A 22,592-nucleotide genomic window follows, 5' to 3' on the forward strand; every position below is an offset into this window, starting at 1 on the left:
AATAGACCAGGTATTAATTACTGTGATAACTAATCATTATTTATTACCCTAAACAAAGCAGTATTGACATTTACTTCCTATGTGATGAAGAAATATTATTCTTCCAAGTAATTACCAGTACTTGCTTCTGAAAGCTTCTTGGCATGTAGCCGACAACCCAACACACGTCATTCTGTCTTGAGACAGAGCCTTCATTTTCAAAGTGTGTATTCTTGCTTAGCTTTCTCAAAGTGTACAAAGAGTTTCAAGCAGAAATCAACTGGCTTGGATCCGGAGTTATGCATACATAATGGGGTTGGTGAAAGTGGACTTCCTTGCCCACTCTTCCTCCTGTTCCCCACAGCAGCAGCAGAACCATCACTCCTCAATGGCTACGCAGAGGGTCAGTGGAACCTGCTGAATGTGATGGACTGTGGCTGGGGGGTGCTAAGGGGAAATCCCTGAAAATTAGGCAGAAGCATTTCCATAAGCAGGAGCTCTGCTCGTGGAAAGTGCCTCTGCCTGATTTGGGGGGACCTCCCCCTTCTCCCTCAGGAGGACTGTGTGTTAAGGAAATGCATGAGCTACAAAATGGGACTTGACTAAGGTAATTTCTGCATTAGCACTTTTCTCTGGAATTGCCATCCTTTGCTCACTCACTTTTTACAGAGAATTCAGACAACGTTGCTGTGAAATTGTTATAGCCCTATATTTTCTATGCTGTCCTGTGTTCTTTCAGACCTTTGGCTTTTGGAAATAAAACACAATTGCAGCACCATCCTGTCTGCTGTGAAAAGGTGAGGCATTTTGAGGCTTTTAAGAACTCTTCTTCAGCAAAGGAGATCGTTACCTTGTCGTGGTGCTGGAGCTTGAGCACCTCAATGACGTCAAGAGCTAAACCGTGAAGGGACACCCAAGACGGGAAGGTCATGGCAGAGAGGTCAGACTAAATACGATCCCTGGGGAAGGAAACGGCAACCCACCCCAGTATTCTTGCCATGAAAACTAAATGGATCAGTACAACCAGATATATGTCAGTATACCACCGGAAGATGGGACTCCCAGGTTGGAAAATGGTCAAAATGCTACTAGGGAGGAACAGAGGATAAGTTCAACTAGCCCCAGATGTGATGACACAGCTAGCTCAAAGCCGAAAGGATGGCTAGCAGCAGATGGTGCTGGTGGTGAATGACGAATCCGATGTTCTAAAGATCAACACACCATAGGAACCTGGAATGTAAGATCTATGAGCCAGGGCAATTTGGATGTGGTTACTGGGGAGATGTCAAGATTAAATATAGACATTTTGGGTGTCAGTGAACTGAAAAGGACTGGAATGGGCCACTTCACATCAAATGACCACCAGATCTATTACTGTGGACAAGAGGACCACAGAAGAAATGGAGTAGCCTTCATATTTAATAATAAAGTGGCTAAAGCAGTGCTTGGATACAATCCAAAAAATGACAGAATGATCTCAATTCGAATTCAGGGTAAGCCATTTAACATCACAGTGATCCAAATATATGCCCCAACCACAGATGCTGAAGAAGCGGAAGTAGATCAGTTCTGTGAGGATCTGCAGCACCTACTGGATAGTATGCCAAACAAAGATGTTGTTTTCATTACAAGAGACTGGAATGCTAAGGTGGGTAGTCAAACGACACCTGGAATTACAGGCAAGCATGGTCTGGGAGAACAAAATGAAGCAGGACATAGGCTGATAGAATTTTGCCAAGACAACTCACTGTGCATAACAAACACTCTCCTCCAACAACCTGTCAGGGTGGACACTGAGCCCATAGAATCCCAGAGTAGTTCTGATTCTGAGGAAGAGCAGGGAGAGGAGTGTGCTCCTCTTTCCCAGGGCCAACAGCTGACGGAGATTCCTCCCACCAGCATTCCTAGCTTAGATAGCAGTCCTGGGAGTGACAGAGCGCGGGAAGCAGACTTGATGGACGTGTGTCGCCGATGCAGAGAGTGGCACCAAATGGAGGGCGCGGAAAGGAGGCGTAGTGCCCGGTTGGCGCGCAAACAATGGTTGCGCCCAGAGGATCCAAGGGAAAAGGGGAGGGACTCTCCCTAGCCCTTAAGTTCAGGGTCTACCAGTGATTCCCTTTCAAACGGGGACCAACTGTTCCAACTTAGGGCATAGGTACTCTGCTGCTCATATCTAGTTGCTAACGGTAGAGTTGTTAAGTTGTAAAAGAGGAATAAAGCTTTGAAAATAATCCCTTTGTCTGTGTCTGGACTTGGCTACTGGATTAGACTGAGAGAGGCCTCCAAGGAGCCCTTGACACAGCCTAAGAGATGAGTTTATACATGGACTTCACCAGACGGTCGACACCGAAATCAGATTGACTAGATCCTTTGTAGCCAAAGGTGGCGGACATCTATGCAGTTGGTAAAAACAAGACCTGGAGCTGATTGTAGTTCAGATCACGAACTTCTTATTGCACAATTTAGAATCAGACTAAAGAGAATAGGGAAGACCCACAGATCAGTTAGATATGAGCTCACTAACATTCCTAATGAATATGCAGTGGAGGTGAAGAATAGATTTAACGGACTGGATTTAGTAGATAGGGTCCCGGAAGAACTATCGACAGAAGTTCGCAACATTGTTCAGGAGGCGGCAACAAAAAACGTCCCAAAGAAAAAGAAAACCAAGAAGGCAAGATGGCTGTCTGCTGAGACACTGGAAGCAGCCCAAGAAAGAAGGAAAGCAAAAGGCAACAATGATAGGGAGAGATATGCCCAATTAAATGCAAAATTCCAGAGGTTATCCAGAAGAGATCAGGAATTATTTTTAAACAAGCAATGCGTGGAAGTGGAAGAAGATAATAGAATAGGAAGGACAAGAGACCTCTTCCAGAAAATTACAAACACCGGAGGTAAATTCCAGGCAAAAATGGGTATGATCAAAAACAAAGATGGCAAGGACCTAACAGAAGCAGAAGAGATCAAGAAAAGGTGGCAAGAATATACGGAAGATCTGTATAGGAAGGATTATAATATCGGGGATAGATTTGACAGTGTGGTCAGTGAGCTAGAGCCAGACATCCTGAACAGTGAGGTTGAACGGGCCTTAAGAAGCATTGCTAATAACAAGGCAGCAGGAGATGACTATATCCCAGCTGAACTGTTTAAAATCTTGCAAGATGATGCTGTCAAGGTGATGCATGCCATATGCCAGCAAATTTGGAAAACACAAGAATGGCCACCAGATTGGAAAAAATCAACTTATATCCCCATGCCAAAAAAGGGAAGCACCAAAGAATGTTCAAACTATCCAACAATGGCACTTATTTCACATGCCAGTAAGGTAACGCTCAAGATCTTGCAAGGTAGACTCCAGCAATTCATGGAATGAGAATTGCCAGATGTACAAGCTGGGTTTAGAAAAGGCAGAGGAACTAGAGACCAAATTGCCAATATACGCTGGATAATGGAGAAAGCCAGGGAGTGTCAGAAAAACATCTATTTCTGTTTTATTGACTATTCTAAAGCCTTTGACTGTGTGGATCATCAAAAATTGTGGCAAGTTCTTGGTGGTATGGGGATACCAAGTCATCTTGTCTGCCTCCTGAGGAATCTGTATAACGACCAAGTAGCAACGGTAAGAACAGACCACGGAAAAATGGACTGGTTTAAGATTGGGGAAGGAGTATGGCAGGGTTGTATACTCTCACCCTACCTATTCAATCCGTACGCAGAACACATCATGCGACGTGCTGGGCTTGATGAAGCCAAGGCTGGAGTTAAAATTGCTGGAAGAAACATTAACAATCTCAGATATGCAGATGATACCACTTTGATGGTTGAAAACAAGGAGAAGCTGAGGAACCTCATGACGAAGGTGAAAGAAGAAAGTGCAAAAGCTGGGTTGCAGTTCAACCTCAAAAAAACCAAGATTATGGCAACCAGCTTGATTGATAACTGGCAAATAGAGGGAGAAAACATGAAGGCAGTGACAGACTTTGTCTTTCTAGGCGCAAAGATTACTGCAGACGCTGACTGCAGCCAGGAAATCAGAAGACGTTTACTTCTTGGGAGGACAGCAATGACAAATCTTGATAAAATAGTGAAGAGCAGAGACATCACACTGACAACAAAGGTCCGCATAGTTAAAGCAATGGTATGCCCCGTAGTAACCTATGGCTGCGAGAGCTGGACCATAAGGAAGGCTGAGCGAAGGAAGATAGATGCTTTTGAACTGTGGTGCTGGAGGAAAATCCTGAGAGTGCCTTGGACTGCAAGAAGATCAAACCAGTCCATACTCCAGGAAATAAAGCCAGACTGCTCACTTGAGGGAATGATATGAAAGGCAAAACTGAAGTGCTTTGGCCACATAATGAGAAGACAGGAGATCCTGGAGAAGATGCTGATGCTAGGGAAAGTGGAAGGCAAAAGGAAGAGGGGCCGACCAAGGGCAAGATGGATGGATGATATTCTGGAGGTGATAGACTTGACCTTGGGGGAGCTGGGGATGGCGACGGCCGACAGGAAGCTCTGGCGTGGGCTGGTCCATGAAGTCACGAAGAGTCGGAAGCGACTGACCGAATAAACAACAACAACAACAACAAGAACTCTTAGGTCTTTAATTGAAAATGTCCTAAACATTTTATTTTACTTTCCTTTTGAACATGGAAGATTAGTTGTGAATAGCTTCCTAATAGCCTCCTGAATAACCTCTCTAATGCTCCAGTATCAATTTCTGTCCAAGAAGCGGGGGGAAGACTTAATTTTTATTTTCCTTATTATTAATTTATTATTGATTGATTGATTTACTGTATATTTAAACCACCAAAAACCCAAAGTTCTCTGATTGGTGTTTAATACATTAAAAACATAAGATAAAGACCCTGTTCAGACACACACTGGGGCAGGGTGGTTAGTCTAACCATGCTGCAGGGTAGCTAGCACTAACCACTGTGAGATCCCCTGCTACACATGCAATTAATCATTGCCCACAGCATGGTGAGCCTAACCACTCTCTAATCACTCTCCCTCCTGCAGTCCTCCAACCGCTCCGTTACACATCCCAGCAGCCTCAATGGCTCACACGGCCATTACAGTAGCAGGGCTGCAGGTGGCGGTTGGCAGCCATTTTCTCGTTTCTTTCTGATTCTGTTATAGAAATGAGCAAAAATAAAAAAATAGAAATGGCAGAAAAGTGTGCAAAACCTGCCATATCACTAAAATACGCATTTGTGCATATGTGCATTTGCAAAAAATCACTGTATATCACTAAGTTCTCCATTAACTGCAAGGCCTGTTCAGACGTCACACTAAGCCATAGTTAGAGCCGCTAACCATCTTGCAGCAGGTGGTTACTGAACGTGGTTTGTGTGTAGTTAATAAATCACAGTGGGGTCTGACCCACGTTCAGACGTCACACTAAGCCATCATGGTTAGCTCAAAACTCTTAACCATAACGGCTTAGTGTGACATCTGAACAGGCTCAAAAACATTAAAACAAACATATAAAAAACAGACCAGAATAAAACCAAGATAAAACTGCCAGCAAGTAAAACCATCTCAGCACATAAAACCATATTCAAACCAGCAGCGAAATAAAATAGTGAACATTCTAAAAGCAGTTCTTAAAAATAATAATTATTACAATTATTATTATTATATTTTCCTTTTTTAAAACAGAAAAATAGTACTATTCCCTGTAAAAAATGAAAAGAAAAAAATAATGCAAGGATACAAATAGTTAAAGCTCCTCCCCCGGAACGAAACTGACATTGGGTAATTAAGAATGACTATTCCAGGGAAATTCAGTACTAATCCCCCATCATACACAACAGGAGGCAATGGAATGGGCAGGACCAATCAAATAAGATATGTTTAATTAACATTGGAATGTTCCTTTGCAGAATGGGGTTTACTTGTGAGTAAATATTATTGAAGAATACTAGCCATGGGGAATGGCATCTCAATATAGCTCTAAGTACTGTCTGGAACCTCCATTTTAATCTCACTTCCACCTAACTATGAAAAATCAGTGCCAAATGGCTCTAATGTGAAAGCAACCTTTAATCCATTATTTAAATTGGACTTTTTTCTTGATTTAAATCATGATTTGATTTGCCTTGATTTACATCAGTGTGCCTTGGTGACTTACTTTTTGCCACCAATCCACAATACAACAACAAAAGAGGTCAACGATACTATGATAAGCCTAGATTAATTCAGAGAGACATGCAGATGTATACATGGTTTGCATTTTTAAATATGTATTTAAAATATTGGAATCCTGCTTTTTTTTTTTATTAAGGACATCCAAATTGGTTCAGAACACTTTCAGTATAAAACAACAAAATATTCACGCTTTACTCACCAGATATTTCCTCTAGGCACTGTTTGGCAGTCTTACTATATGCCAAATCCATTTTTGTAGGACTGGTGCAGGACTCAGCGGGTGGGAGAGAGGTACTGTCATTTTCTGAATGAGTTCTGAAATTAATCACAGAGACTGACTGTAACATCTGTAACATCTGTAACACCCATAGCAGTGGTAAATTCTAATTCAATGTATAATACAGTGGTATGTAATTCATCAGAAGCTAGATTCTGGAAATATCATTAGCACCTCTTTTTACACAAGTAGAGTGTGCTAAGCTCTTAAGAGAGATAAGATTATATCCATATGGTGCAAGGGAGGGACGTTTACCGCTAAGACATCTTTTTACTAAATGTAACCAGACAAGGCGTCAAGACTAAATGTCTCTAACAAACTTTCTCTACAAGGTGAGAAATGAGTGGGAATGGGTAAATGAATCCACTGGTTAAATAATGAAGAGAGCAATCCTATGTCCCCTAGACAGTGTCTGGGGAACATAGGATTTTTCAGTTTCCTGGCTCCACGCTCTTAAACAGGGTTTCCAGCTCAGAGCCAGGAAACCACGCTCCCCTCCCCCTCCCCTTCATAGTAGGCACGTAACTAGCACGGAGAGAACTGTGCCAGCTGCCTTCCCATGTGGAGCATGAAGATGGGGGAAAGGAAATATTTCTGGGTGCGGGGAGGGGAAGAGGCCAGGGCAGCTGGCTTATGCCTTTTCCTATCGCTGCCCCAGCCTCCTACCCTCTCCCTCCCTGAAGCTTCCACTAGACAGGTGAAATCACCCATCTGGCTAAAATGGGCAGAGGCGCAAGGCACCTCCCTCTCTGCATAGGATACTTGTAAGCTTCTGAGTTCAGCGGCTTACAAGCACCCAGGTTGCAACCCAGAGGACTACTCTCTTAGCATGCAATCTTATACATGTTTAAACAGAAAAAATCCTACAACTCCTGGCATTCTCCATCCATCCATGCTGGCTGGGGAATGGTGGAGCAAGTGGGATTTTTTTTCTGTCTAAGCATGCATAGGATTGCACCCTAAGAGTCATAGGACCATATCCTATGGCCCCTAGACAGCGTTTGGATAGCTGTAGGATACTTTGGATTCCCAGGTCTGAGGTTGGAGATACCACTCCAACCTTGGAACTGGGAATCCACTCTTCCTGCCCCTCCCCCTCCCATGGAGATAGCCACATGGGCTGCCTCTCCGATGTCACAACCTTGGGTAGAGGCGACTGGAGGGGACTGGAGAGGCCGGGATATGAACTATCCTGAGGCCTCTCCAGACTCCTTCCCCCCCCCTCCTCCAATATGCCCCAGCTAAACAGGCAAAAAAGCCCATGTAGCTGAAATGCAGAACAGGAGGAGCAGTGGAGGCGACGATCGCCTCCGCCGCTCCTCCGGCTCTGCACTGGATGTTGTACGCCTCCAAACTTGGAGGCTTATGAGCATCAGGCGTGGAAGTCATAGCACTGTGCTCTAATAGAGCAATCCTATGGTTTCTGGGAGAGCATCCTAGGGACCATAGGATATGATAGATTCCCCCCCTCCCCCGAAGTCATAGACACTGCTATGGCCTCGGAAGGAGGAATCTGAGAATGGACCTCATACTTGAAAATGCTGTGAAAAGCATTGCAGTGGCTGATCTTCTGAGGTCACAACAGTGATGTCAAGACAGCTTGAGGAAAGGAAAAAGGCATGGGACAGCAGGCAGGAAGGGGGAGGAGGAGGAGAAGCCAGCCTCTCCATTGCCATCCCATCCGCAACAAGGCAGGCACCAACTCCCATGCTTTAGGCACCAGTCTCTTTTCCCTGGCATTCCAATTCCCTGATGGATAGTGCTGCCCAGTTGTTTTGGTAATTATGGTGTTGTGAGTTTTTGGTTTTAACACTTTATAGAAGTTGTATACAAATGATTTTGCATTTATTTTTTACTCATTTTCATGTCTTCTAATCTTTCTCGATAACCTGCTTAGAGATATTTTTTGAAAGAGAGCTTTGGCGATTGGGAGGTATAGAAATGAAATGAAATGAAATGAAATAAAGTGGCAAGCAATACTAAATGTATGAAATAAATAAATAAGGTAGGTCAGCTAGATGAGCCATGAGGCTCATCTAGCAGAAAACATGAAGAAAAGGAGAAATGGGAGGCAGGTTATTGGATGCATAGAGCGCTTCAACATCAGAGCCCTCTGTCTACTGAGCAGCAATCTCTTAGGATTGTGCTCTAAGTGTGCATGTGCTTGGAATGATGAGGTTCTAAAAGTTCTGCTAATTTGGTGTATTATGCTATAGTATCAAAAAAGAAAGCACCAAGATGTTGCTATTAAAGGCCAGCACTGAAACAGGACCTACATGGCAAGAGGAAATCATGAAGAACTGGCAGACAAATATTACTAAAACAAAAATACATCCCCCCAAAAGTTTATGTACCACCTTTTGCTTAAGTTTGGCCAAAGCATTAAAAAAAAGGAAGAAAAAATGGCTCTTCAGATCCTTAACAGTTCATATGGCTATGGTTGTAATTCTAAACACACTGAACTAGGAACTCAGCACCACTGAAAACAATGGCATTTACCTCTGTGTAAACATATATGGGATTGTGCTATAAATTACAGTATGGGTTTCAGGAAATGTTGGGCCAAATTTGCAGCTGAACAAATGGCCCCAATACATAGAAAACCAGTTGAACTTAAATTCCATTTTTTGTCAATGGAACTTTAGTTAGTCATCACAACTAACATAAGCATGGAACAGGAAATATAAATAAAAGTTTAATGATTACAGCGAATTATACAGTGTCACTCCATGTAGCTGATAATGTATTCATGTCTTGAGTTTTGCCACCAATATATGCAATCCTGCATTTAAAAAATTATAGTTATTATATCATATGGAACTACAGTTAATGTAAGACAGAGATTTTCTAAATGGTATCTCAGTCCTGAGACATTTATTTAAAGTTAAGGAACATGAAATTAGAGCTCTATGAGATAGGCAATACAATGCAAAACTATTCTCATTATTTCTTGAAAGTTATTAATAAAAAATAATAATCCCAAATTCCTGATAGACTGAATGCATTTATATTTGCCTTTTCTGAAAACGGAAAGATTACAGTTAGTCTCTTTCACAGACCTAGTTTATTCACCGAATATATGAAACTAGGAACTGCAAGAATGAATATTTGGCTCTTTTCAGTTCCTGATAAAATAGAGGACACCTTGGGATGCTTTTCTAAAAGCATGTCTTTTACAAAATAACAACCTGTCAGTTCTTTTGCTATGTTTACTACTTCCAAGTTACTTATCTAATGGGTTTATTCAAAAGCATGCTGAAATGGATGAGGAAGCACATCTCTGAGCAGAATGCATGATCCTGATAATACTTTAAAAATGTTTTAAAGGCATCATAAACAGAAACTGACATCTTGTAAAATATACCGTGCTTGGGTTTTATTTTTTTAGTTTCTGTGAAATAGTGAAGGCAGAAGAGTTATTTTCTCTTATGCTTGACTTTGGTGCCTGCCATTATTAATTTTCATTAAATCAGGGGTGTGCCAGACATGACCCAACATCTGAGGCAAATGGCCTGGTTCATACATAACAGTAAATGATGGTTTAGTGTTAGGAGAAAAATGTGGCTTATGTGCTCCTCCCTCTCCTCTTCTCATCCTTCACATGTAGGGGAAGAGGCTGAAAACTTCCACCCTCAGTTTCGAATAATCTGCATATCCCGTTAAATTTGAATTTGGGAAACTGGCAATTAGGGGTGTGCAGGGACCTCCCAATCCACTTCGTAGGCTGCGTCAGAGGCGGGCCTGATTCTCTTCGGGCTGCTTTGTCCTCCCCCCCGACCCACTTCAGCCTCTGGAACTGAAGTGGGATTCAGATCGCCGAATCCTGTTTGCTCCACCCCCTGCTGTGCAAACCCCCAGCTCTTTACCTCGGCCCTCAGGACACGTGCTGGAAGCTGTTCCAGGGAGTCGGTGCCACTGCTGCCATCTCCTGGGCCCTCGGGAGGCATGCCTGCAGCCGTCTTCCTGTTCCAAGGAGTCGGTGCTGCCGTTGCCACCACTGCCATCTCCTGGGCCCTCGGGACACATGCCAGCAGCTGTCTTCCTGTTCCAGGGAGTCGGCATTTTAAAAATGGTGACTCCTTGTATTTCTGGAAATAGATCCTGCGTCCCAAGGGCCCATGTAAGGAGCTGGGGGCTGGGTGGCGGCGGCAGTGCAGCTGGGCTTCTGGATCGCACTGAAGCGCTGCCAAAGCCCTTCGGAGTGACCCGACCCTCTCTGTGCCCCCTCTGCCTCACCTCAGAAGCAGCGTGAAGTGGCCCGAAGTGGCCCACTTTGGCTCAGAACTCAGGCTTCAGGCCAAAGATGTGCACAGCCCAACTGGCAGTTTCAAACAAACAGGGATCAAAATGTGGTTTCAGATCCTGGTTTATTAACTAACCACAATCAGAATAAATCACAGCTTACTGAGTCAATACATAATAGGACATTATTTTATTCAAAAGGGGAAGCGCCAGAGGTCGCTGCAGTGGCTGTCACCATCTTCACCCCACATGCTTCTGGGTCATGCGCCCGATATAGCGATGCTATGTCAGGAGCCAGAGGTATTTGGGAGAAAGAGTGCCATGCAGCCCAGTACCTCTCCTCTTGGAAGACTAATGTCAGCCCAGGAAGGATCATTGCCCTCACATCTGAGAAGTTTGCAAGTCAGATGGACCCAGGATGGTACTTTGGAGAGATGTTCTGGTCCCACCTGACTGGCAAGCTTAATAGGTACAGGGGTGATGATCCTGCCAGGGCCAGCACAACTATTTCCTTTCTTTCTGACAGTCTTTTCCTGCTGTTGCTAGGGGAGATGTACATGTATGCATGTGGCTCCCAGTCCCCAAGCCAACATAATTTTAGGCCCTTGGGGCTGAAAAGGTTATGAACCTCCGCTGTAAAGGGATGGGCCTCTTGAGATGCACTACATTCAGCACAAGTGGCATACTGAGTGCAGAGATAGCTTGCTGGGGGAAGGGGAGGGGTGAGATTACAGTGGCTTCTTATACATTCTGGCTCCACACTCTTCTGACCATACATGGTACCAAAATGCAGTCTCCGTGTTTTTCAGGTATATTTTCTTTTTTAACCAGTTGTTCTATCCAAATCAAATGCTCATTTCTGGCTACATTAACCTAAGTTATGTAGGAGGATAAACTACTTCAGATATATTATATTCCTGGTCTGTGTTCTACAGTCTGCCCTCAATTAACCCCTATAACTTAACAATTATTCTTACTAAATGAGGCTGCCCTAGTTGGGAGCAGAAACCAGGCCATCGTACTACAATTGTTAAAAACCATTATTCTGTGTCTGAACAACCTTTCCCACAACTATCAAAGATTTGCTATTCTCTGACATTCTGAAAGCCATGCTATTAATATGCCTTATAGGTTTTGACAGGTTTCACAGCTTCAGCTGCCTTGGATGGCTTTTATGGATTATTTGATTTTAGGATTAGCATATAATCACAAATATAACAGTGCAGTGTATTACCAGAATCACCCTTTTATACAATGAACTAAGGAATTAGCCCAAAAAATTGCCTTTGTTCTTTCTTTCTTTTTTTAAAGAAGAGCTACCTATTGTCGCTCAGACCTGATACATCATTAGAAAGATGTACCACTGGAGCTATTCTCCTTCAACACCCCTCCCCAATAAAATCTGGCTCAAATACTATGGACTGTTTTGTTGGGGATTTTAGTGCTAACTTTGACTGGCAGGATTTGGGATGGTGCCACTTTAATTTCTAAACAATAAATGTAAGTGACAGAACTGGTGAAGAATATTTGTTGTGTGGACAAAATTAGCTGATTAGATATCTATCAAGGAAGCAGATTTCAAACCAGCCTCACTTACACAGCCCACTAAGCATAAAGGGGATATGCACTATAAAAGAAGCAAGACAGATATTTCTTTCAGTGTAATTCACTGCAACAGCCTAATTCAAGAGTATAAATCATGAAAGCTGATAAAGGAAGAGGTGACAGCATAGTATAGTAGAATTAATGCTTTTCAGAAAGCAGGTTGGCTTGAACTGACACAATATCTTGCTATGTCAATATCTATACTATCAGGCCATTGCTTTTAAACCCAATGAACATACATTTCCTGCTCATTCATGTTCTGGTGACAGATTTACATTGTTGTTGTTTTAAAACAGGTTTCTAAAACAAAGTCCACAAATAAAGCCCCCTTGGGTTCCTTGCAAGAGGAAAAAAGGCGGGATATAAATGCAATAAATAAATAAATAAAATAAAAAATAAACAGTACTAGCACAGAAAAATGTACACTAGACCACCTATACTAACTTAATCATTTGGGGCACATCAAAGAAACTATAAGAGGAATGAACCTACTCTTCCCCGCTTATGAAAGTTGGAGGTGACCTATCTGGACATCTAGAAGCAATTTTACTTGCCACATACCAGTTGAGTATCTCTTTACAAGCCTAGATTAAGGGTGTTTTTGTACATGAAGTCTTCCAGCAGTTTTTGCTTAAATCAGTTTGTAATGCAAATGAAAAATCTACATCAATCAGACAGCTCATTTGAATTACAAATTAATTTCTTCTGCATTAGCAATGATCACAGATTCACATAAATAGCACAAGAGCAGCTCAAAGGTAATTTTCAGCCTCATATGTGAAATCAGTGTTAGAATCTAGAAGGAGTTTGGAAATATCTCCTGGGATCAGGGAATGGTATTTCCATAGCTGGAATACCTCCAATAGTTTACTCTCGATATTGAATGATTCAGACTAAAACTAGATGAAACTGTGGTTCATTTTTATCTGGGAAAAACATGGAAGATCTTGGTTGTAAAATTTAGAGAGTGGGAAGGAAAAGCATACACATTGTCCTAGCAGTAATCAGGCTTTGGTTTTTCAATGTGCTCCAGTGCTATTTTAGCAGTGAATGGACATAGTGTAGACCTTGTGTATTTAAAAAGAGTGTGATGTAATAACTAAAATTATGGTTTAGGTGTGGAAATCCCAGATGCAAATCCCTAATCACAGGGTTCCTCTAAAGCGGACAAAATAAGGGATAAGCCATACTGAGTTCTTTGGTGGAAATTCAGAGTAAAAATATGTCAATGGAATGCAAACACATTTCTTTATACTTCTAAGGGAGCAATCCTATGGCTGCTAGTCAGCAGCTAGATGGCCACAGGATACGTTGGTTTCTGGGAACCGACCTTTCCCTGCTCCCGTGCTGCCTTGCAGGCAGCTTGGAATGGTCCCATGCTCCGCACTTGGAAGAGGAGTGTGGAGTGGTTAAAACGGGGCATTCCAGGGGCATTCTGGGATGGGGAAGGCGAAAATGCTGGTACAACACATCCATCATGTCATCTGGCAGCCGCTTCCCCCGCTCCGCCTTCCCATGGCTAGACAGATGAAATCAACCATCTAGCCACAAATGCAGGGTGGCTGAAGCGCAGAGGGGGCAATCCCCTCCATGCTTCTCCTGCCCTGCATTGGATAGGTGGTCACCTCTGAGTTCGGAGGCGACCGCCTATCCCAGTAGGATTGCTCCCTAAGAGTCTTTCTTTCTTTCTTTCTTTCTTTCTTTCTTTCTTTCTTTCTTTCATATATATATATATATATATATATATAGTGTGTGTGTATATACCACTGTTATTTTCATGTCCCTACAAAATGTAAACCATTGCCAACTATTATAACATAGCTGCATTCAGCACAGAATTTACAAGTTAAATCCTTGCTGGCAAACATGGTTCTTCATCTTCAATAAATTCTATGATAATTGGGAGCTGGCTTCTTAAAAAGCTCAAAATAGGACTTCAGCCTTGTAAGTTTACATTTCATGCAAGATCTGACTTCAGAATACTTACCTTTAACTTTTGCTTGAAGAAAACAGTGGACTGAGAAAAATCAGTGATGCAGAAAAATGCTCACAAATGTCCCTCTGAAGTTTGGTTTCTTAATGCATCACAACAAAGGGATAATGAAAGGGGTAACATTAGGAATGGACAGATCAGTCTATTTCTGGTCCAAGTGATATTCTCATGTGTTCATTCCTAAATCTATTCCGTTCTATCCTGTTTCCACATTAATCTATTTTTTTAAGCTGCACAAAAATTCGTATTTAAATATATATTTTTTAAAAAGCATTTTGTCACAAAATATGAATTCTAAATGATTTTTTCTCTCAAAGCACACGTTTTGAATGTATTTGATCCCAAAAGATGTTTTTTTAAATGCATGTTTTTAGTCAAGAACTGAACTGCAAAATTTGGAGAAATGTGAAATCCAAAGGATCGCTACGTTTTGACCTGAACATGAGTTTACAAGGAGCAGATCAGATCAGTTTGTAGAGTTCAATTCAAATTTCTCAAGCATATCTCGATAATATTGCCCGTTACTCTTCTCTACCACCTCTATTGGAGCCACCTGAGCTGAGCTCACTTATTTATTCCCTACTATTCTCATGGAAGACAGAAGGCAATGTTTGAACCAGAAAACTGATGGCTTTCCTATCAATCCAGCCCATTCTTGGGTCACCAGGCTTTACATGTTCTTCATTCAATGATACAGCAGTATGGCCATTAGCAAGTACAGCTGCAGAGCTCCCATCTGAAGTGTATAATGGCCACTCAAAGGGTACATCTCATGACAGTACTGACCAGTTGCCTAAAGGCAGGGAGAAGAACGAGTAAAGATCATTTTTCTACCTAGGATGTACAAGGTTTCCTCCTAGTTGACCTTGAAAGTTGAAATAATGCCCCAGTCCCTGATGCGAAGGTGCAGAATACCTATTCTTTTGAAATGCCTACTTCCAATTTTTTAAAAAAAACACACACCAGGGTGCCAGATTTTTCTTCTTGTTTTCTAATAACTGTGGATAGCTTTTTCTTCCTAGCTTGTTTGGAAGATGGTTGGAATCCTCCATTATACGTTTGCAACAGTTTACTTCTATCTGATTCTCCTGCACGCAAACACAAAAGTAAATCTATGCATTCCAGCTTTATGCATAATATTGTAAGCTATGCCTATCAGGACTCTAAGACTATACTAGAAGATTTTCATCCAACAGTTTTAAAAACATTTTAATGAATGTTCTCCCATGCATTTATTTTATACTGAATAGTCTAGAAAAATGTGTATTAAATCATAAAGTCTGCTATTTCAAACTTAGACATCTGTTCTTAAAAGTTACAACCCTTTCCTTGGAAATTCATTTAGGGTGCAATCCTATGGGGATAGTGGGCCGCCTCTGAACTTGGAGGCAACCGACTATCCAATGCAGGGTGGGAAGAGCGGGAGGGGATCTTCTCCTCTGCACTCTGGCCACCCTGCATTTGCAGCTAGATGGCCAATTTTGGCTGTCTAGCTGGAGCAGTTCAGAGCGGCGGGGGAGAGGCCAGTTGGCTCATAGGAAGCATCATACTGGTGCATCTGCCATCCCTACCCCCCATCCCAGGAATGCCCCTTTCCCTCCGGCTCCATGCTGCTCTTCTGAGCACGGAGCCGGGGATGGACCATGCTGCACCGTGCTGCCTACAAGGCAGTGGGGGAAGGGGCAGGGAGGCAGTTTTCTGGGAACCAGCCTCAGAGCGCTGGCTCTGACGTAGGTTTCCAAAAACCAAAAAATCCTATGGCTGTCTAGCCGCTATCTAGTGGCCATAAGATTGCACCCTTAAGGACTTTATCACTCATCCACCTTGGTTTTGAAGCTATGGTTTGGTTCTGCATAATGATGTACATTCCCTCAGCACTTCCTCTAACCCTTTTTAATCTTCAGCCAATTTTTATCTCCAGTACCAATTGCTAACAAAACCTGCCAGACTATCTCACTTAATAGTGTATTCTTCACTGTATTCTATTTATTCTTTTTAAAGTTTAATTTACACAAAAACCAAAGCTAAAAATATTAAACAGGTGACATTTCAAAACTGATTATTAAACTGCAATATTAAGACTTGTCTTAATAGTCCCATAATTCACTATATTTATTTAAATCTAAAAACCCACCCAGGGGCTCAACCTGGGTATGGGATGAGGTGAACAATAATTTCTATAGCACTGAAAGAATTTTGAAAATAAACTTATAGGCTGAGATTCAAAGAGGAATTCTATGCCTGTAAAACAGCACTTCTCAAAAGTTTTGTAGTGAAAAAAAAGTTTTGTAGTGGAACTACCTCTAAACTTACTGCCCCATTCATAACCCTCATCTAAACAAACTCCACATTTTGAGCCCTACATTCCCCTTACAACAGAAAATGCAAGAATAGCACATGACTAATCAACAGTGAACAATTTTATATTTATTTTGAATTTAATATTGGGGCAGTATCCAATGGAGCTGCTCTGCCTTTGCTGGTTCTATTGTGCTCACAGGACCCACTACTTGCACAATGGGGCTTTTGTGCTTCTAAAAATAACCCTGGAAATGAACAGAAACACTGTTTCTGGATCAGGACAGGTCAGCAGAGCTCCCTTCTGCAAGTTCTGCTGACCTGCCCCATTCTGAAACTGAGAATTTTTGCTTGTTTCAGGGTTTTTTTCAGAACCACAAAAGCCCTGCTACGCAAGTGCTAGGTCCTGCAAGCACAGGGCACAACAGGATACTACCCTTAAGGTCCTGGCTCCATGAACATATTCAGACTCGGAGTTTGAGAAGCACTGTTGTAGAGTGTAGCTCCCTACGGGATGCTTGGAGCACAAACTCAGGGGAGTTTCTGGGAGAGAACTGGTGAGGATATTCTGGGCGGGAGTTTTTAAGGAGATTCTACAGGAGACTGGAAGATTTGAGAGCTAAGAGAGACTGAAGAGATCACAGAGACAGTGTCTAAAAAGAACTATCCCCCCAAAATATGTGGAGGAAAGATAAACTGCTTTCTGCCCTGACACAGTGTTCATCTAGCAATAGCTCAACAGCCAGGATTGTGAAAGACACTTGCCTTGTTCACACTCCACACTACGCACCACATGCACTAGCTGGAAAGAACTTGAGTGAAGGCTTGGGTTGAATACTCCCCACTCCTCCTCTCATGCAGCTGCGGGGAGGATACCTGCAGAGTTTCATTTCACTTTCCACAAAAGTAAGCTTTTTCCTTTGTTTGGAACCAGAGATTATGGTTTAAAAGAAACTCTAGTTAGATAAAAACCAGCAAAACAAACCAGGGTTTCAAGCTGGCTTGTTGTGAAAGTGACCAAACTTTGTTTTAAAGCATTATCTCTGGTTCTAACATAACATCAAACCAAGCACTTGTTGGATTGCCCAAGCATTCAAACCTTTACAGTACAATTCTATAGATATTTACTCAGAAGTAAGTCCACCATTGGGTTTAATGGAGCTTCCTCCCAGGTAAGTGTGCATAGGACTGCAGCCTTGGGCAACAAGTATGTGAAATCTTAAAAACAAATACACAGTCATCAGATACAAAACTGTAGAAATTTCTGTACTGCTCAGTTTAGTACATGACCACAATATTCTCACCATATAAAGGGATTTATTGTTACTGTTTCTCGTGGCAGCAAAAACAGATCTTGTACAAAAGGGGGTGGGGGCAGAGGAAGTCTGATAAAATTCCATGGTTGAATCAATGTTTTCACAATCAATGGAAGCTCCTCACCAGGAGAAGCTGTTACGATAAATCGAAGCAGCACTAGCCCTTGCTAATCCTGAATAAGTCCTTCTAACATGTAAGTGTCCCCTAGTTGACACAGAAGACACCAGTAAGCTCTAAAATTTTATCTCTGTGTTTAGAGGCTCTTTGATCACATAATGCCTATACTGCACCAACTGCACTGGTTACTGGTGTGTTTCTGAGCCCAATTCAAAGTGCTGGTTTTGACCTTTCAAGCCTTAAACAGTTTGGGACCAAGTTACTTGAAGTTACTTCACCCATATCAGCATGCCCACACTTTAAGATCAGAAAGAGAGGCCCTTCTCATTTGCCGACCTGCGAGAGCAGTCAGGTGGGTGATCACACGCGAGAGGGCCTTCTCTGCAGTGCCCCCATGCCTTTGGAACAAGCTGCCATCGGAGGTCCGCCATGTTACGTCATTGCGGACTTTTAAGAAGGCCTTGAAAATGTATTATTTTACCTTGGCCTTCTCTTAATATGACTGCTATTGCTGCTGTTACTGCTGTTATAATTGTTCCTGGTTTTATTGTTGTCTTTTATTATTGTTTTTATTATTTTTATGTTTTATCACTTTTAATGTTTTAACTATGTTTATATAGATTATTGCTGTAAGCTGCCGTGGGAGGGCTTCTGCCCTGAAAGGCAGCCAAGAAATGTTTTAAATAAAAAATAAAATAAATTTACTTACCGAACCCTCATTTTTAATCTACAATCAAGATTCATATCAGTATTTCATATCAGGGCTCATGCTAAATTAGCTGCACAGTCATTTTGCTGCAATATTAAAAATTAAGCATATTTAAATTTAATCTAAAATATCATAGTGGGTTACTTTAATTGGTGTTCTGTTAATTTTGATTACTTTGAATTGTTTTTCTAATAATGGAATAGAAATGGAAATTAATAAAATATAGTTATATAGTATAATTGCCTAGAAAAATTTTTTTTTATTGTGGTTCTCATTCCCTTCACCCAGGCGTGTTGAATCACTTTCAGCTCATGGGCTGAATTCCATTTCGAAGAAGCTTTGGGGGGCTGTATTCCAGTGGTGGGCAGGGTTGAAGGCAAAATGGGTGGGGCAAAAAGCAAAGGGGGGGGGCAAAATCCCCCCCCCCACTTAGTTTACCTTAAAGCTCTTACTGGCAGTAGCTAAGCCTTGGGAGAGGCATTACAGCGTCCTAAGTGGGGGGGAGGGGGAACTTCAGAAAAGCTGGGAATCAGCTAAATAATCAGTGGTAGGGAAAGGGGTGTGGCCATCTGAGGAACAGGCTGGATTGACCCCTGGGCAAATGTCATCATGCAATCATTTCTGTGCTATCTCATCCGTGGACACAATCTACTAAAGTCAACCTTATAAGTTCCTCCAATTTGTATAGGAATGCCAAGTGCATCCTTAATTCTCTACCACTATCATAAATAGGATTCTAAAGTGCTTAATTTTGGACAGAATTCTATTACATCCTTAACATCATGACAAAAAAATTAAGGGACCGATCTTCTGATATGCATTAGTATTAGGTGGATGGGGGAAGGGAGAGACTTCCAATCAATTATGTGGTGATTTTCCCCTGTCATTCTCCTATGATTAACCTTTCTCAAGATGGTATCTCATGTGGTCAGTTTTATATTTCATCATTATTTAAGGCACATCATTATTTAAGATACATTTTTGAATAGAGTTAAACCATGCTGAAATATAATAAAATGAAATAACTCTTTAAAAATAGCCTTCCAGGTTTAGTTACAGATCTAGTAAATTATAAAATATAAGTAAACTAATCTTACCTATAAATAAAGGGTGCTACTGTGGCTGTATTTGGGTGGCAGTATTGCTGTTGCTGAGGAAGTTGGACAATGCTATTTCCTGTTGCTTGCCCACTAGTTGCAGCCATTGAAAGAGCAGCAGATGAACTAGGGGTAAGAGCTGTGCTAGATTCCTTTCCTTCAGAAGACAGAAGGCCAGAAGGAATGTATCCTTTCTCATTAACTTGGGATTTTGCTGTTGATGGTGGTTGGTTTCCTTTTGTACTCCTCAATTTTTCAGTCTCTTTATTTCCAGAACATGCCGGTGAAGTATTTTGCTTTGATGTCGGTACTTTTGATCCAGGTTTTGGTATCCCACTTGATGAAGGTATTAAACTTTCTTTCTTGGCTGATGTAGCCTTGCTCCCCTTTGGGATCAGGCTTGCAATTTTTGAGGTCTTTTTTGCAGGTGTCTCTGTGGCCTGGTCCTTTTCTTCCTTTCCTGTCTTCTCAGTGCAAACTTTATTTTTGTCCCTGCTCTTTTCCTCTTTGTCCTTTGGCTGTAGCAAAGACTTTTTATTGCTGAGATTTTTGCTTCCAGCTTTTGGAGGGGTGAGTTTCGGTGAGATTTTAGGGCTGCTGCTGGTGGTGGTGGTACCACCAGTGTTGAGCCCACCAGTGAAGCCGTCCATTTCACCACACTCCAAAAAGGCTTCATCATCTCTCCCGCTGTCATTGGGACCTGAACCTGATGACAATGGGGCTCGCAAAACAGTCCTAGCGTTAACCAGTTTGAATTTCTCTAGCATGGATTTCTGCCCAGATGAAGGTGTTTTTGGTCCTTCAGAAAGGGGTGGCTTAAACCTATCTGAAGATGGCGTAGGGGAGGTTGCAGGACTAGGCTGTTTGACGGACAGCATGGTAGAGGTGGCACTGTGTTTGACATTCATGGATTTGCTGCGCCAAGGCTTGCTGGCACTTGGAGAGGGGATGGCAGAGACCGGCTGCTGCCCGGTGCTGGTGGGATGCTGTACATTTCCATTCATGCCTGCAGATGGGTGTGGACCTTTGGGTAATTCTAGTTGTAAAGAAAGAAAGAGAGGAAGTTAAATTTGCAGAGCTTTCTAACCTTTTCTAATACAAAGTGTCATCCCAATTAGTTGCACATTGAAAAGCATCACTAGAACAGAGCTCTCCCAAAAGCCTGTTCCCATTGACCTAATTTATATATGTAAGCCTTCCCCCTCTGTCATTGCTTCAGAATCTCCTTTCTCCAAACTTCTGAGAAACTGGAATATAGAAATACCATTTTATTGCTGAAATCCAGTTCCTTGCAAATAATGCATTGTAATTGTAATTTTATATCCAGTTGAAAGAGCTTTTGATTGGAGTAAGCTTCAGCTGCCCACATATTAACAGACACTCCAGATTACAAAGGAAGTGGCACTGGGCTGGTGGAGGATAGGAGGAGGAATATGGATCTGCTAACGTTTGTAATGATTCCCTTAAGACTTAAATCTATGAAATTAAACGCCTTATCCTGTGACTTCCTCTGCTGTAGAAAACAACGTATATTTGCATGCAAAGACTGCTGTAAACCAAACCAGGATATTGTCCTGGTGCAGAAACTTGGGTTGTGCCACTAGGTTAGTAACAGCTCCCATGGAGCAGCTGACTACAACAACTCTGTACAGCAAAGGAACAAATTGAGAGGGGTTATAGTAAGGATGGAACAAGAACTGAAACAATATCCTGACTGTGACATTCTAGAGGTCCTTTTGGTCATCCAGGTCAGCACAAGCCTCTACGTCTGATATAATTGGATTGCAATCAACAGACAGCACAGCAGGGTAGGTCTCCCCACTTGCCACACATAGGATCCCTCTAGCTATAGCTATGTTGGCCCCAGCCATTTCCACCTGCACTGTCACATCTGTCAAATCAGAGGTGTGTCAACTGTCTTGAATAAATAAGACTGCCAGACACATTCAACTGTCTGGTTGGGTAATGTTAAGGTCACCAGTATACTGAAACTGACCCCTGTGACTTTAACTGTGGTGTAGTGATATTCAGCAGGTGCTATTTCTCTCAGGGCTGTTGCTGTACTGCACAACTGCTATACAGAAATAAGAATTTCAATTGGCAATCCTAGGAAAATATTGGAAAGCCAGAGGTAGGGCTCTTCATATGTAAAAACTGCAAGAGGAGCTAATGTAACTTATGCCAGAAATACTTGTAGGATAAGGGATAAGGAGAGTAAAACAAACTGAGATGACTAAAGCAAATACACAATGACAGATTATCAGTAGCAGTTGTGGTGGTAGTAGTAGCGGCAGCAAAGTCCATTTCCACAAGGAGGGTTTTTTTGTTTTGTTTTGTTTTTTACAGTGGTTTGCCTCATACATATACTCATGGGACTGAATCTCACTAATGATGCAAGGACAGAAGTAGACGTTACTTTAGCAAATGGCACCTCTATAAATAAAACCAAGGGAGCAATTACACTGAATCAGAGGAAGACTGGAATTTCCACAGGCCTCAAGCTTCAAAAAGATAAGCCAATTTTAACTTTCATATTTCTTTCTTTTCACAGCAGAAAGCATTGAGGTTGAAGCACTTAATAATATAGAACGGATATTTTTCCGTGTGGTGTACTGGAGCCGTAGGTGGCTCTACCTAGAATGAGGTCTGAGGTAAAATGCAGGCCGGGGGTCAAATTGAGAGCCTAGGAAACTGCAGCTAAGAAATTCTGCTCTGTTGTGCAAACACAGAAGGCCAGGTTCTTGGTAATTACACCTCATTGATCCTGCTGAAGATTCCTTCCTTCTTGCCTATCAAAGGCACCTTTTC

At 42.0% G+C, this 22,592-nt stretch overlaps 1 protein-coding gene across 2 annotated transcripts in view; it reads right to left on the reverse strand.

Annotated features, from left to right (window-relative positions):
* Positions 1–22,592, reverse strand: part of NAV3 (neuron navigator 3) — a 351,861-nt gene that overhangs the window by 174,320 nt on the left and 154,949 nt on the right. For both annotated transcript variants that reach the window (XM_084810412.1, XM_084810411.1), the window contains exons 8-9: positions 19,785–20,820; positions 6,329–6,444 (exon numbers count right to left, since the gene is read on the reverse strand). In XM_084810412.1, the coding sequence (XP_084666538.1) occupies positions 6,329–6,444; positions 19,785–20,820 (1,152 nt within the window). The remainder of the gene's footprint in view (positions 1–6,328; positions 6,445–19,784; positions 20,821–22,592) is intronic.

The sequence above is a fragment of the Heloderma suspectum genome, chromosome 7, assembly GCF_057233095.1.
Source record: "Heloderma suspectum isolate Gila_16-S chromosome 7, 16-S_ref, whole genome shotgun sequence".
Taxonomy (NCBI): domain Eukaryota; kingdom Metazoa; phylum Chordata; class Lepidosauria; order Squamata; family Helodermatidae; genus Heloderma; species Heloderma suspectum.